The sequence below is a fragment of the Balearica regulorum genome, chromosome 5 (genome assembly GCF_011004875.1).
Source record: "Balearica regulorum gibbericeps isolate bBalReg1 chromosome 5, bBalReg1.pri, whole genome shotgun sequence".
NCBI classification, from domain to species: domain Eukaryota; kingdom Metazoa; phylum Chordata; class Aves; order Gruiformes; family Gruidae; genus Balearica; species Balearica regulorum.
The window spans coordinates 12,594,454-12,609,024 of NC_046188.1; the positions used below are offsets into that span (position 1 = coordinate 12,594,454).

A 14,571-nucleotide genomic window follows, 5' to 3' on the forward strand; every position below is an offset into this window, starting at 1 on the left:
CAAAATTGTTTCATCTCTAAATTGTCTTCTCTCTCAGTTAGATTCAATTTTGGTGTAAGTTTTTTATCAGTAACAAGGCCATGAAGAATGTGTTCGTACTTGATTTAAGAACAGTTCTGCATATTACAGGTCCTTTTAGCTGATTTGTCCACTTAGCTCAGTAGCCTCGTGTTTAGCAATGAGGTGACACACGTTTTAAAGGCATGTTACCAGTTTTCAGTAATGTCTACAATAGCTCATGAACAAAATAAAGATACGGGGTATTTAATGCGCTCTTCTTTCTGGAAGCTTAGCAGGTGAAAAAGAAGACAGTGCCTTGGATGAGAAACTGCTAGGTGGTCTCCAAAAAAAAAATCTTATCATCCAACCAACACACTGAAAGTATGACGAAAATACAAAATAGCAGTAGATACGTAGATAAAGTTTTCTGTCTGCATAGAGAAACAGGAATTATAGACAAGGATATCTTTTTCTTATGATTAAATAGTACAGGGCAGTGTGGAGTTACTAGGAAGGTCAAAAGCTTAGAACTGATAAAGGATGCATCATCTGAAAGAAGAAAGTATAACAAGTTAACAAAAATAGACTGTCACAGACTAAAGTAAAAAAAGAATTTGGTATCTCATTAAGGAAGAATCATATCACTACTTATGCACCTTCCCATTTCTGTCTAACTAACAGCAATTTTTAAAGGTGTGGCTGAACACCAGATGAGCATACTTAAATACATTTCCAACAGTTCAGTACAAACCAGGTCTTATTTGAGGCTATTTTTGTCTCTAACTCAGTAGATGCTTATTTAAGTAAGGATCAGCTAGGTTGTCACATTGTTCCCAGAATGCACAAGTGTGGATTATATTTAAAACTGCCCATTTTTTCCAGGCAGATTTATGCACATCAAGTCTAGATGCTAATGAATATTCAAGCTAGCTTTAAGAAAGTGCAATAACAAAGTGTTTTGTAATCTCAATGACACAGAAAATGGGCATTTTCAATGCAGTTTTTATTTTACCCATAATACATCTTGCCAGTACACAGCACATCACTGCTGAACAGCAGTACAACTTACTGTATTTTTAGATGGCTAGAGAGAAAAGGAATTATGTAACAAAAGGGAATAGTGCAACAGTTTTAGGGTTGACAGATTTCCACTTTCCACCCACCCCCAACATATAAAGCAAACAGAATGATGTTAATTCTAGAATTTTTGGTTGCAACGCTGCTAGATTTATATAAACATAAGTTATAAAAAGTACAGGGCATAGAAACAGTTTACAAATAAGTTAAATTTCAATTATTTCAGTATTCACATTAGAAAAATATACATTTTATAGAGTCAGTCTTTTCCAGAAGAAAGCATATACAGTTTTCTAATTTATGGCTCCAATTCACTTTGCGAGAGCAAAATATCTTCACTTTGGCCATCTGCTTCCATTGCCAGTAGTGCTTCCACAGTTTCCAAAGGTATCCCCTCAGGTGTGCGAATGTGCATTGTAGTACCATTGGAATCGGTTACAATAACGATGCCTTCTGCCTGAGACAAAACAGCTGTATCTGGATGAGACAGGATAAGCCCACCTGAAGTCTGAATAAAAATCTGTTCATGTCCCTGAGACAAAAAGTCATGGCTCTCATCAGTAATCTCAAAGGCTACAGTTTCATCTACAGTAACTGTATTCTCCAACTCATGTTGTTCCTCCATCCCGCAAGAAAACGCATTCACGTCTTTAAAAGAGTTTTCATGGTTCACGTGAGCAGACAGGGAGGATTCCTGGACAGGGTTCTGGCGCGACTCAGTCTGAGCACTGTGTGGGTAGTTTATTGGCACAATGTTTGTGGCAAAAACCTTTTCAAGTTCCTGCATCTCATCAGTCATATCAGCATTATGAAGTTGTTCAGAATGTTCTTTAACTGCAAAATTACGGTTTTCTTCTTGCAGTTTCTGGTATTTTTCATTGTGACCATTTTCTTCACTCGTCGGTAAGTCAGTACTGTGACTGCCCACTGCATTCTCCAACACAGAGTCACAAAGTTTAGGAGCTGACAGTCCACCTGCTGAATTCTCACTCACAAAGTGTGCTTGAACTAATTCAGGTGAGCCATCTGCTTCAACAGGCAATACAACTTCAGTATGTAGCAGAGATGTGTTGCCTGCCATATCTGGTCCCTGTATGTTCACAGGTTGGGAATACTCTATCCTCATTTTCACAGTCTGGGAGAAGGTACCTGAATTTTCAGCATTGATTCTAACTCCTGAATCAGCAAATGAATTATGTTCCTCTGCTGTCAGTAATGTACTTCCAGTTGTGCCGCAGGTGATATGCCTATCTTCTGAAAGCAGGATTTCTCCGTTTAATGGATTAAAACCTGAAAAGGTGAGAGAAATCTCCTTTTGTTGGGCAATCTAACATTGCATGTCCAAAAAAAATATTTCTCAGCAATAATTTTGGAGGAAAAGCTAGACTATTCCCTGCTTTCTTCCCCACATTAGCAATCCTGAAACACCTTACGAGAGTTTCAGAGCAGTTCCCAATGAGAAAGCCAGTATAAAAATAGTCAATAATATTTCACTATCCAAAAATTCCTTATTTCCATATCAAGGGACCTTACATTAGAAGCAGCATTTTTCTGTTAATCCTGAAAACAACCTGGGCTGAAAGTCAAACTCAATTTTTTCCATCTGGCATACAGCCAGCCACATTAAAAGAGAAATAACATACCAGGCACAAAGTTGTCAGCTGCTCATCTCCACTACCATTAGTAAACTGACAGAAGCATTTAAACTTAATAAAATTTCTGTTGATAATCAAGCTCATCCTGGACTCAGATGTGTCATGAAGTTACTACATATCTAATTAGCTATGCTAACAGCCCCAGGAGAACTTTTGTCCTGTGATGGAAAAGCCAAAAACCACTAGAAATGTAGTATGTTTAACCAGTTATTTGACCTGGACCAAGAGCCAGGTCAAAAACCCAATAACTACTAAGCTGCAGTAGCATGAGCTGTCAGTTTTTATTATTAAAGATCAAAAAGACCAAGTAGGTTGGGGTGGTTTTTGTTATGAAAGACATTGGTGCACAACAGAGGAGGGCTAACACTGCAGACAGGACCATTTTTAACTTTTTGTACTGTAGACTAACAAAAGCCCTACTAGCAGGTGCAAGTGAAACAAAATTTAAAAAACTCATAGCCCAGAAGAAAAATCATAATACAACAAGAAATAAGCATGGTCATGCAGAGAGTCTTTCAGAGAAAGAAAAATAAATGAAGCGGAAAAAGAAAAACACAACCACTGACAGAAAGACACGCAAAGGGCAAAAGCAAAGTTGCTTACAGCAGCACCAAAACCAAATTTTACACAGCAAGAGGACAGTACTGCTAGAGACATCTCACTAGAGATGGATAAGGGCTGGAATCTCTCACAACAGTGATCATAACACCTCTGAATTACTTCAACACTTTCACGTAAAAGACAGTGGCGTTTTGGGAGATTACAGGTGGAGACCCATCTCGCTTTCCTGTCTAATCCACGATTACCCTGCTAATCTGAGGGGCAGGGGGAATAAAGACAAAGAATGGATAAAAAGAAAGGCAACCACCCAAAGAGTACAGAGCAGAATGGTGCCTCAATTCCAATCTTCAGGTCCCGCATCTCCCCTGGGTTACAGGGCCAGCACCAGCTCTCCCCCTCCCCAGGATTCACAAAGCTCTGATGATTTCTGCTATTGCAGCCTGCTGGGGCAAAGAGGAAGGACATGCACACTGCTTCCTCTTCCTCTGCTCTCCCACTGCTGACCCAAAGGTTGTGCACCACCATCTCCACTGTAAGAGATAGGGGCGACATGAAGCATTCAGGAAGTACGCAGTAGAGGACAGTCCTATTCTCCTAGTACTGCAGCAGCATCAGTAACTGGATTATCATGCATTCAGAACTGAGCTACTGCTGTGTCTGCATCATGTGTAACTTCTCCCCCACCCCCCCAAAGCCTTTCCAGTTAAATAGCTGCTTTTGAAGGACCTGGGAAGCAAGTTAAGAAATAAAACCTTAAGATAAAAACCACAGTAGCTTGAAGAACAAAGAGATTTGTTCAGCTCCTCCATGAACAGAACAGAATTGGAAAATCTGAAGAGGTTACCATCTTTTTCAAACAGTGTACACAAATTCCCACTCTTTTCTTTCACTTCATCTTGACTGGCATAAGCATTATTCACATTCTCCGTTAAGTCTTCTAACTTGGTCCTTTTGGCTGATGGCAACAGTTCCTCCCCTGAGCTCTGTCAATACAAGAGATAATTAACTGACTGCCACCGTAACAGCTGACAATACTGGAAAAGATCACAAACTAACTGGGCACTTCATGGCAGTGAACTGATACCCTCCTTGAAAACAGGATTTTACACTAAAGGTCTTCCTAAAAAGTAAGGAGTTAAACACAGCCCTCACACTTCGCCAAAATGCCACTGATTACTTTTGATATTTGGTTGAAACAATCTGTCTTTGCTTCAACCTCAAAGCTTCTCTCTGAGCCTTTGTGATTAGCTGTAGGACATGAAACCTGCTATATGCTATCTCTCCAACTTCAGTAAAGGGCTGTGAACAGCCTGCCCAGCATTGTTCGGTTAATGAAGAAAGACTGATCAGCTCTTTAAATTTAAACTGCAGGTAGAAAAATGGAAAACCACCAGTCTTATTTATCCACCACCAGAAACTACTCTGGATTAAACAAAAAGTAGAACAGTTAAGGGACAGACCATAGAGATGTGACTTTCAAGAAGAGGAAACACTGTTCCCTGCTACAGCTGTCAACAGACTAAATCAGTTCAACTGACTAGTCAGAAAGAAAGGATCTCTTTTCACACACCTCTACCAACCACCAATTAGCAGAGCAACTGCTCCTCTGTCACAGCCTGCTGTAAGTTAGCCTATTTACTCCAAAACAAGTTACTAGAATCTGAGTATCCTTCTCACTGTAGGGCCCCCATTTACTGGTGCAACAAAATTCTTCCTTCTATCATGAGATTACCTGGAAGCTTTTAAGATTCTGTCCTGAATGCTACCAAGTATCTTCCCAAAGTGTATCTTTAGCATGCTATGATACCATAGTAGAGAGTCCACCTTTAAGTGTTTCCAAACTCCAAACACCATGAAAGCCTTAATTTAACATGAGTCAGATAATACTGTTTAGATTTTGTAAGGAATAATTATCTGTTTTAACAAGTTTTCATTTGTCTTAGTTTCATTTTTAATTTTCACAAAGGTATTCCGTACCTCAGCTAACCGTTTTTGTCCCAGTATCTCCACAGGCACTTGCTCACTAACCATTTTAATTATACGTTGTGAACAAGAGTCTACACCTTGCGTCTTTCGTTCTCCAGTGAGTATTTCTGTAATTCCTAGTGATTCAGCAACCTTTAAAAACAGTTATAAGAAAAAAAAGTAAAAGTTAGCCTCTCCAATCTGAATACATAAGTGCTGAAATACTGATTCATTTTCTTAAAAATGAACTAGAACTACACAGGGTCTAGTCTAATAATCAATCACCACAGCTCAATGAAGTATTTAGACTCCCATGTTTTCCACTAGCCTCCATATTAATAGAACACGACCTTCATTTGAAGGTGAATATTAGCAGGCAAACGCAAAAGAATTAGGAGTACAACGGTTATATATAGAATTCAGAGACAGTTACTAAGAGCAATGTTTAATAAAGAACACTGCTGAGGCTCTCCATTATTTAAAAAACATTTAAGTCTTCCTGTTTCAGAGTATCTCATAGTAGTTAAGGATCGCCCCCTCCCCACCATTGCATTCTTCTGTGTCATCCTTATGTAGGTGTGCTATTATACAGCTTCTCCAGGCTCAGTTGGTTTTGTTTGTTCTGGGGTTTTGTTTTGGGTTGTGGGTGGGTTGTTGTGGGGGTTTTTTTGTTGTTTTTTTTTTTTAAAGAGCACAATTCTATATTAAGAATGCACATTATCACTGAAGAGAAGCAAGAAAGAAGTTCCATTTTGGGACTGCCAGTATCAACAGCATCCCTTTATTTGGTGTAACTTCATTTCTCCAAAGGGAAACACCAGTGTTAATTACAAAACAGCCTGATGAGCACACAGTAATTCTATAAAGTTTTTTTAGTACATACAGTGAACATCATGATTTATTCTGAAAAATATTAACCACTGCTAACAGTCCATACAGGACTTCATTTTTTAAACCAGGATTATTATAAGAACCAAAATCTTATCTCCACCATCCCTACTCTAAGTTCTCCAGTATGCTCCCCTCTCATAGTAGTTGTGAGTTCAGTGCTTATAGTACATCATTTAGAAATTTTGGTGGAGGTAGTATACAAAATAGTGTTTTTACTACTGGGAACACAGAAGGGAAACCGCAAAGATGTTATGTATAAAGGCCTGCTTTATTCTAAGCAAGGGGAACATAAATCAATGAGGATCCATAAGGATAAAGAGATCCACATTTAAAAAAAACAAAAGAAAAACAGAAAACCAAACCTACATTGTCTTTCTAGACACAGCTGCATAAACAATGAATTTGAAGAGTCACTGAAATAACAGTTTGCAGTTTTATTAATGTATTCGCTGCCTTTCATATTTGTTAGTATAACTGTGAACTACATAGATGCATTCAGTTTGTCCTCATTTTGCAATGAAACCACTTACTCCTTTAAATCAAGGCCACTCATTTTAAATATAGACCCCTCCTTCCGAATCAAACATCAAGATGATCTTTTATTAGCAGTTAATGCTAAATACACCTTGCAGTAACATGCAGCTTCATACTACCCCAGCTATGCAAGACAGATTAACAGTGCTGCTAGAATATTTTTTTTAATATTTCTAGTTGTATCTACTGCCATAAACTAGAATGGTAGTTATTTTATGGATTTCTTTTTCTCTTCAGTTAGTTGTTGGACTTTTGAGAATAATGTCTATTTTTGCTCATGAAAAAACATTTTTTCTTCAAATAACTTCACTAGGATGACAAAGCTTATCAGAGAAAAATAGAAATGCAAAGCATCTAAAATAAACAAAACCAACGAACCAACCGAAAAAAAAAATCACAGTTCCAAATAGAGTGCTTTATTACCTTAGCATCTTTTATTTCAACAGGCTGCTGGCAACTCAGCAAATCAGAATTACTGAGGTGATCATAAGCCATTTTCTTTACCATATTATGCAAGTCTTCGAATTCCCTATACACATCTGGGAAGTAAGCTTTGGCTGGATACCCTTTTTCAACCTAGAAATAAGAGGGGAAAAAAAGGGTTTGTTTCCCCCTCCCTATATTTTTAACAGATGAAATCTGTCAGTTTGTGTTCTCCAACATTTTAAAATAGAAACATTTAAGTCAAAAGATTATGGAATATTCAAAAATGCCACTGAACCAGGCAGCAAAAAGCAAGGCTCTCCATCAAAAGACCTGCCAGAGTTTTGCTTGTGTAGGACTGAAGTGACGTATAAAACATCTACATTCCAAGCAATTCTAACTTAGGAAATTCAGATACATCTCTAAAGGAATCTTTTTGATGTATACTAATGGAAGTGTCCCTAAAATAATTCAACATTTTAACATAAAAGAAAAAAACAACTCACCTTCATCAATAGAAATTCATATACTGTAACAAGCTTTGTAAGGCGTGGGAGAGCCAGCTCCATTAAGTCTTCATTATCACACTGTTGTATTAGCTGTCAAAGGCCAGAATGAGTTTATTAGAGCAAAGTAGCCTACAGAGGTTATGCATCCCACATTCAGAACAGAAAACATCACTACCTTTTTTGAAATATATACTGTATGTTTAAGAAGCTTTGAGAAAAGATGCAAAATACACCAAAAGAGGAAATAAATTAGAAAACCTCAAAACAATTACTACCCATATACAGACAAAACTCAGTCCCACAAATATTAGTAATTCATAGAAAGAGCAACATCAGTCAATTTAGAGCCATAAAGGATCTTCCACAAAACACAGGCAAAAAAAAACCAGAATATTGTGTTAGTTGCACGCATTTTAATCCCCATTTTGTCCTCCCCCAAGAGCTTCTTTGTGTTTTCTTTTCAATGTTGCCCAACGTCAGTTGGATTTATTTCTTTTTACTGTGTTGGAGGAGATACATAATAGTAGCTAGTAACTTTTCTTCTCCAGAAAAAGAATAGTGAGAGGATATCTACATGTCAAAAATCCCTCTCCAGGCTGAGTTCCCATTTTCCCTTTGTCCAGTGTTCTGCTAGAAGTATTTTTTCCTTAATAGACAACTTAATGTTTTCTTCTTAGAAGACATCTTAGGCTTTCATCTTGTCAGTACACAAGAATGTTTAAAAAAAAGAGATTTTTTTTTTAAATCTTTTTGAAAATGATTCCTTGAAAGTAAGTGATCAAAAAAAAAAATGGAGGACAGGGGGAAGATACTTGTGAAGTAATTGCAGAAGAGAACCATACCTCTTTTAACCTAGCTTTTCTTCTGAATACATTGTGCTCTGCTGACACACTACTAAGTGACTTTGAAGGGGACTGACCAGGTCTGCTAAGCCTTCCAGAACACCTAGATCTTCCACCCATCCGTGGTCGACCACGTCTCTTTGGTCGTCTGGGTCTTCCAGGTCCTTTTGGTGTGATGGGTCCCCGGTGTCCTGAACTGGTTTCATTTTGTTGTTCTGCCAACATATGTCTGCTTTCTGCAGACTTACGAGTCTTAATTAAAAGAAAGAGAAAAGTATTTATTGGCCACTTTAAACGGTGTTTTGAGGAAGACAATTTTATAATTAAGTTCTTCATCTATGCAAACAATAAATAGTGTATTAAATAAATGCAAAGCTGGATACAAGTATAACTGCAAACAAAGTTGTGGACTAAATCCAACACATTAGTAAGACTGCTGCTTCTGCAGCACATATATGCCATAATTTGCAAAGCTGTGGATTTCTGATCCACAAAATGTCATACAAAATACAAACTATGATTGAAGAGCTGTTTTCTGTCAGTTAAATATGTTTAGTATTTTTAAAGTAAAATATGTCCTCTTCAAATAAAGAGGTTGTAAAAATAATAACCCAAAGAAAAATTTGAGTTTCACTGTGCCTATGTCAAAGCACAAAGACTTTATATGAAAGACAAACTTCTAAACAGCCATGAGCAGTAACAAGTCCAGTAACTAAAAATCAAAATATATTGCCCAGTTTCCACATTTCAAAATCCTTACTCTTCCCTAGGAGCACAGCTAAGAAGTAGTTTCTGTTATAAGACCACACGGCAACTCAAACTACATTTTCTATTGTTATGTTATCGTTGTGATTTCAGTGCAATTTTTTTTTTTTTTTACCGATCAAAGCAGTGATTTCTTACTGAACATGTCTTGTCTTCCCTTCTGGGCTAGAATTTCTAAGAATGTCCTAGTATTTTTTGAGAGGAGTCTACAATAGTACTGAGGTATATCAGGCTTCTTTTCATAATCTGCACATTTTCATCCCAACGTTCAGTAGCTCCCTGCTAATTCTAGTGACTAGTAAAGCTCCAAAAAGGGCAAATTTATGTCAGTTCTATTCAGGGATTGAATTACTAAATTAGTTCTAAATACAAGATAAGACTAGGTTGAATGTGGGGATCTTGATTGCCTTCCTGTCTGTATCAATGTACCAGTTTTAATAATCTTGCTATTCTTTCTGGAAAGTATTTACCTGACCAAAAACTGTAACAAATTAAAGTGCAAATTTGTAGAATCTGTATTTGCTAGTTAAAAGTAGCAGGTACAATAGCAATCTAACAGTCAGTAGTAGCATTATGTATAAAACTGAAATTTTTCTAAAATTCCCACCATCCTGGGTAAAAGAAATGCTGTACAGGGAAGTAACAACTACATAACAATACAGAGAGCAGACTTCAGTATTCTGCAATTCTCTTTTTCCACAGATGACAGAAGAGTATAGAGGACGGGGGATGCTGCATTGGCATCTTAAGCTGTAAATTTTCACATTTCTGAAAACAACTTCATATTTATAAATAAAAGTAATAAATGTGACACTGCTACATCTAAATGAGTATTTTTTCCTAGACAGCAGCTGTATCAGCACTTGCTGCAAGATGTTAGAGTCATTTTAATATTAAAAGAGAAACTTTACTTTGAAGTGACCAGCTTAAAACTTCACAGAAAAATAGCTGCTGCTAAAGTAGCTTCCAATCCAGAGACTCACATTTCACCAAAGGGTTTGGTTAGCAGAGGTAGCTAAGCCACACTTTCAAAACCTGCTCTAGGAAAAGCTGTGGTCCACTGTTGGATTCTAAACAAGTGTCACTGCAGGAAAATCTCTATTTCAGTAACAGGAATTGATTGAGCAGATGATGTCTTGCTGTCTGTCATGCTAAAGGCCGTAACTGAACAACGCAGTATTCTTATCCGAATGCAGAGAAGAATGCTATTTACACAGACAAGGTTTTTTCAAGCCAAAAACTGTAGTACCAAATGAACACTCAGTGAACATTTTGTTTTATATGCCTGTGCAAGAATACTATTCCCGCAACATTGCAAGAGACAATAATTTGATTTTTAAAGCACTTCAATGGGAAATTTAATTTAGTATATCGGTGGATATTTCTGAGCAGTACAAGACTTCTACATTTCCCTAATGACATGCCCTACTGAACTGACACATGTTTAAATCCCTACCTTCAGCCTTTCCAACAATACTTACACTGTTGTCAACAGGAACTCAGATGAATGAGTACAGTATGTGGCTACAAAACTGCCATTCTACTTTATACAGAACTGAGAACTTTTCTGAGTAACATACTTTACCTGTTCTCCAGCCTTTGAATCAACAGCTTCTTCCAGATTGGTAGCTAGTGCATTTTTGTTATTTAAAGTGACAGCAATTGAATCCAAATCCAGTGCTGGACTCATCGTTTCCTCTCTTACTCTACAGGTGTTATCCAGAAACATACTTCCATTAAGCTTATTTAAAGGTACTTTTTGAGGTGAAGACTCCAGCTGTCCATGGCCTGGGTTAAGTTTATAATGTCTCGCTAATCCTCCTTTTCCTATATAAGATTTTTCACAAGTCTGACATTTAAACATTTTGGGTTTCAGATTATAATTTGAAGAACTGAATAATGCATCCTTTCCCTTCACCTTTCCTTCTTCTTCATCTTCTATACTCAGCTCAGAATAGTCATCTGAATCAGACTGATGACCATCAGCCAAATCCTCCATTTTAATGAATTTATAATCTTTAGCTTTGTATTTTGGGGGGCGTGAAATCCGTCCAGAACGAGTTTTCACTTTCAAGGATTTTTTTAACTTGTCATCTTTTTGGTTTTTTTCAAGGCATGGTATCAGAGTATTTGCTGAACTGGCTGCGACCATAGTAATATTTGGAGACCTTGCAGGCGATACTGTGGCACGTGTAGCTTTCTGTCCATTTAGCATCTTAGATGTGGGAATCTTGTTCACAGACACTGATCCATGAGACGGCAAAGGTCTCTGCATAAGCAACTGAATTGGAGACTCGGAAGAACTATGCAGGAATAGCTGCTGCTGCTGCTCAGTTCCTGTAACAGGCTGTATCCTAATTATCTGGGGATTAATAATGCCAAGTCCTGGTATGTTAGAATTTCTACCAACTGACTGACTCAGCGTTATAGTTTTGGACTGGATCGGTGCCAACGATGGCATTGGCCTTTCAGTTTCCTTCATCTGTCCTGGCTGAACTTGGACACAAATGGCTTCCAGCTGCTTTTGTGGAAAAAAAGGAAGAGTTGAGGTTACACAAATGCAGTATTTATAAATAAAAACAATACTTATCAAGATGATACACACCCACCCTTAAAGCAAAGCTGGGGGAAACAAGTGCACATCATTAGTTTTCCGTTTTAACGCATCAAAGCACAGATTCCCTTCCTTCAAGCTACGGGCTTTCCTGCACATTTACTGATGTGACTGCTGTTCAACTAAAATGTGTAAAGTTTGCTCTTAGGCCGTGTCAGAGCTTTGTTTCCTGCTAGCAGGCCTGTTCGGGAATAGCAAAGTCAATGTCATCACCTAGGCAGATTCATAACCTTCAACAAACCAAACACAGGAGAACTACAGTCTGCTAAATGACACAGGCCAAATACCAGACCCAGGACATACTGTATTAAGTGCCCAGTTCAAAAAAAACCCTAACTTTGTGACAACGATTAAGAGGAGATATGTGTTAACTGTTCATCTCCCCCGTAGTCTCTTCTCCTCATCCAAATTTCTGCCTCAGCTCGAACCAATCACTTGACAACCCCTGCACCCAAAACGTGGGCTGAAAGCCCAGGCACTGCCAGCTTCTGTAAGAGGTGCATGCATTGTCTGCCAGTGCATCACCGCTTAACCACTATGAAACAGCTTTTCCAAGCTGCTCTAGCTGCACGTGTCGTCAGACCGAAATACTGACCACAGCAGCTAGCATCTACTTTCAAACATGGATTTTTCTAAACCACGTTGAAAGTTCTGTCTTTCAGCTGCAAGACTCGAGTCCACACCCAAGGGCAGGTGTGACTGAGGAGGCAAAAAAAATTTAAAAAATCCCGAGACCTGCCCTGGGCGGTGGATTTCATCACCACACGGGCGCCGCAGGCTCCCCCCCTCCCTTCCCAGCCCCCGCCTCGGTTACCTTCTGCGGGAGGAGCCGGGCGGCCGCCATGGATTTGCCCTGCTGCAGGGCGACCTGCTGGGCCACGCTCTGCAGCTGCTGGGCGGCGTTGTGCATGATGCTGGCCCGCGGCGGGGCGGCCCCGCAGGCCTGCGGCGGCACCGGGCCAGCGTCCCGGGGCGGCGGGCACCCCCCGCCGCGGCAAGGCGGCGGCCCCGGGCAAGGCTCCAGCGGGGCGGCTGGCGGCGGCTTCTGCTGCTCCTGAGCCTTGCTCACTTGCTCGATGACCCGCAGGAGCTCCGCGGGGGCCAGCGGCGTGGCGGCGTGCCGAGGCGGCGGGGGCGACGGCTCAGCCGTGCCCGGCCCCGGGCTCTCAGCGGCGGCCAGCAGCTGCTCCAGCAGCCGCCGCTGCTCCTCGGCGCTCAGCCCCGCGCCCTCCACCAGGCTCCCGTCCGCCTGCAGGTAGAGGACGGTGCCCGCCGCCGCGCCGGCTTCCAGGGCGACCAAGCTCTGCGCCAGCTCCTCCGTCACCGCCAGCAGCTCCGGACCCTCCGCGGGGGGCGGCGGGTCGACGGGCCCCACCGCACCCTCAGCCTCCTCCTCTGCCGCCGGCCGGGCGGCCGCGCCCGCCACCACGGTGAGGGGAGCCCCGCAGACGGCCGCCTCTCCGGGGGGCTCGTCTTCAGCGGGAGGAGGGGGCGGCAGCGCCTCGGTGCCCCCCTCCTCAGGAGCCGCCATCTTGGCAGGCGTCACCGGGCGGGAGCCGCATCACCCCCCCCCCCCGGGGAGGTCTCGGAGGCACGGGGCGAAGCGAGGGGCACCGGCGGCACGCGGGCCAATGGCGCCCCCGGCAGCGGCCCGCCGCGCCCCTGGGGCGGGGCCGCCCGACACCGACGGCGGCCTCGCGGGGGCAAAAACCTTCGGGGGTGCGGCGCCGGGAGCGCGTGGCCCAGAGTGGGGTTGGAGATGGGACCCACGAGTGATAAAAACCGGCTGCGGGGAACTAACGCGAGTTCAGTTTCCCTCTCTTAAGTGTCTCTTAACAAAGTACGCACTCCGTGACACTCACTCGGTGGGGTTTCGCACCCCCGCAGGGAATAAGAACAGCAAGCAGGCGACAAGCGAGCGTGGGCCACGCGCGAAGTGAAACCCTCACGGAAGAAAACGCGCCTCAAGGGGTGACCCGAGCACGCTGCAGGCCGGCCGGCGCGGCAGCCGCCCTCGCAGAAAAAGGAATCCACGCTTTGCCGGGGACGGCCCGGTATCCATCAGCCGCAGGAGCGCGATGGAGCACGGTGAGCGCTGCGGTACACCCGCGGCTGTGTCCCTGTGCAGCGGTAACGTGCGCGGCTCAGCTGGGACCGGAGCGGCGGGAAAAAAAAAAGAATTTTCTGGCCCGTACGGGGATCGAACCCGCGACCTTGGCGTTATTAGCACCACGCTCTAACCAACTGAGCTAACCGGCCGGCTGGCGACAAGGCGCCTTCTGGGGTTTGAGAACGCCACACGGGCCCTGCCGCCCCTGGACCCACGGAGAGGGGGGAGCGCGGCCGCAGGAGAGGCGACGGGCGCAGCGAGGGACCTCCTCGCCCCCCGCACAGGCGGTAAGACACGGTTAGCTGGTCGGCTCAACCAGAAAGCGCTTGGCCTCGCCCGCAGAGACACAGCAACAACCACCGCAGGACACGTTCATGGGGTGACTTCAGCTCTAAGTCAATAGGTTAATACCTCCCCAGGTTTTCTAGGATATCATTCGTTTAATTTAACTAAAGTATTTATTTTGGGCGTTTATTTTAAAGCATTTACTCCTCTGGCTGTTTAATGCACTGTTAGGATCTTAGTTTGCACGGACAAACGATTCACCTTTTCCCAATATTTTACTTTTTACTACACACTCAGCACTTCAAAGACAACTTTTCTTCTCAGCTTTGAAGCCTTCATT

At 42.1% G+C, this 14,571-nt stretch overlaps 1 protein-coding gene and 1 non-coding gene across 6 annotated transcripts; both read right to left on the minus strand.

Moving 5' to 3' along the window:
* Positions 1-986: 986 nt before the first annotated feature.
* On the minus strand, positions 987-13,487 carry ZNF839 (zinc finger protein 839). 5 transcript variants are annotated; one of them, XM_075753523.1, is made up of 8 exons: positions 12,651-13,487; positions 10,808-11,740; positions 8,458-8,709; positions 7,613-7,705; positions 7,107-7,259; positions 5,271-5,411; positions 4,138-4,276; positions 987-2,367 (listed from the first exon to the last, which is right to left on the minus strand). In XM_075753523.1, exons 1-8 carry the CDS (start codon positions 13,365-13,367, stop codon positions 1,376-1,378), a joined length of 3,420 nt encoding a protein of 1,139 aa, XP_075609638.1. In that variant the 5' UTR covers positions 13,368-13,487; the 3' UTR covers positions 987-1,375. The 5 variants fall into 5 exon arrangements, with proteins under 5 accessions (XP_075609638.1, XP_075609642.1, XP_075609637.1 ...); XM_075753527.1 differs by having other exon boundaries at positions 11,633-11,743; XM_075753522.1 differs by having other exon boundaries at positions 10,808-11,743.
* Positions 13,488-14,021: 534 nt separating this feature from the next.
* TRNAI-AAU (transfer RNA isoleucine (anticodon AAU)) lies at positions 14,022-14,095 on the minus strand. The gene has a single exon. It is a non-coding gene; the product is annotated as a tRNA-Ile (tRNA).
* Between the last annotated feature and the right edge of the window lie 476 nt (positions 14,096-14,571).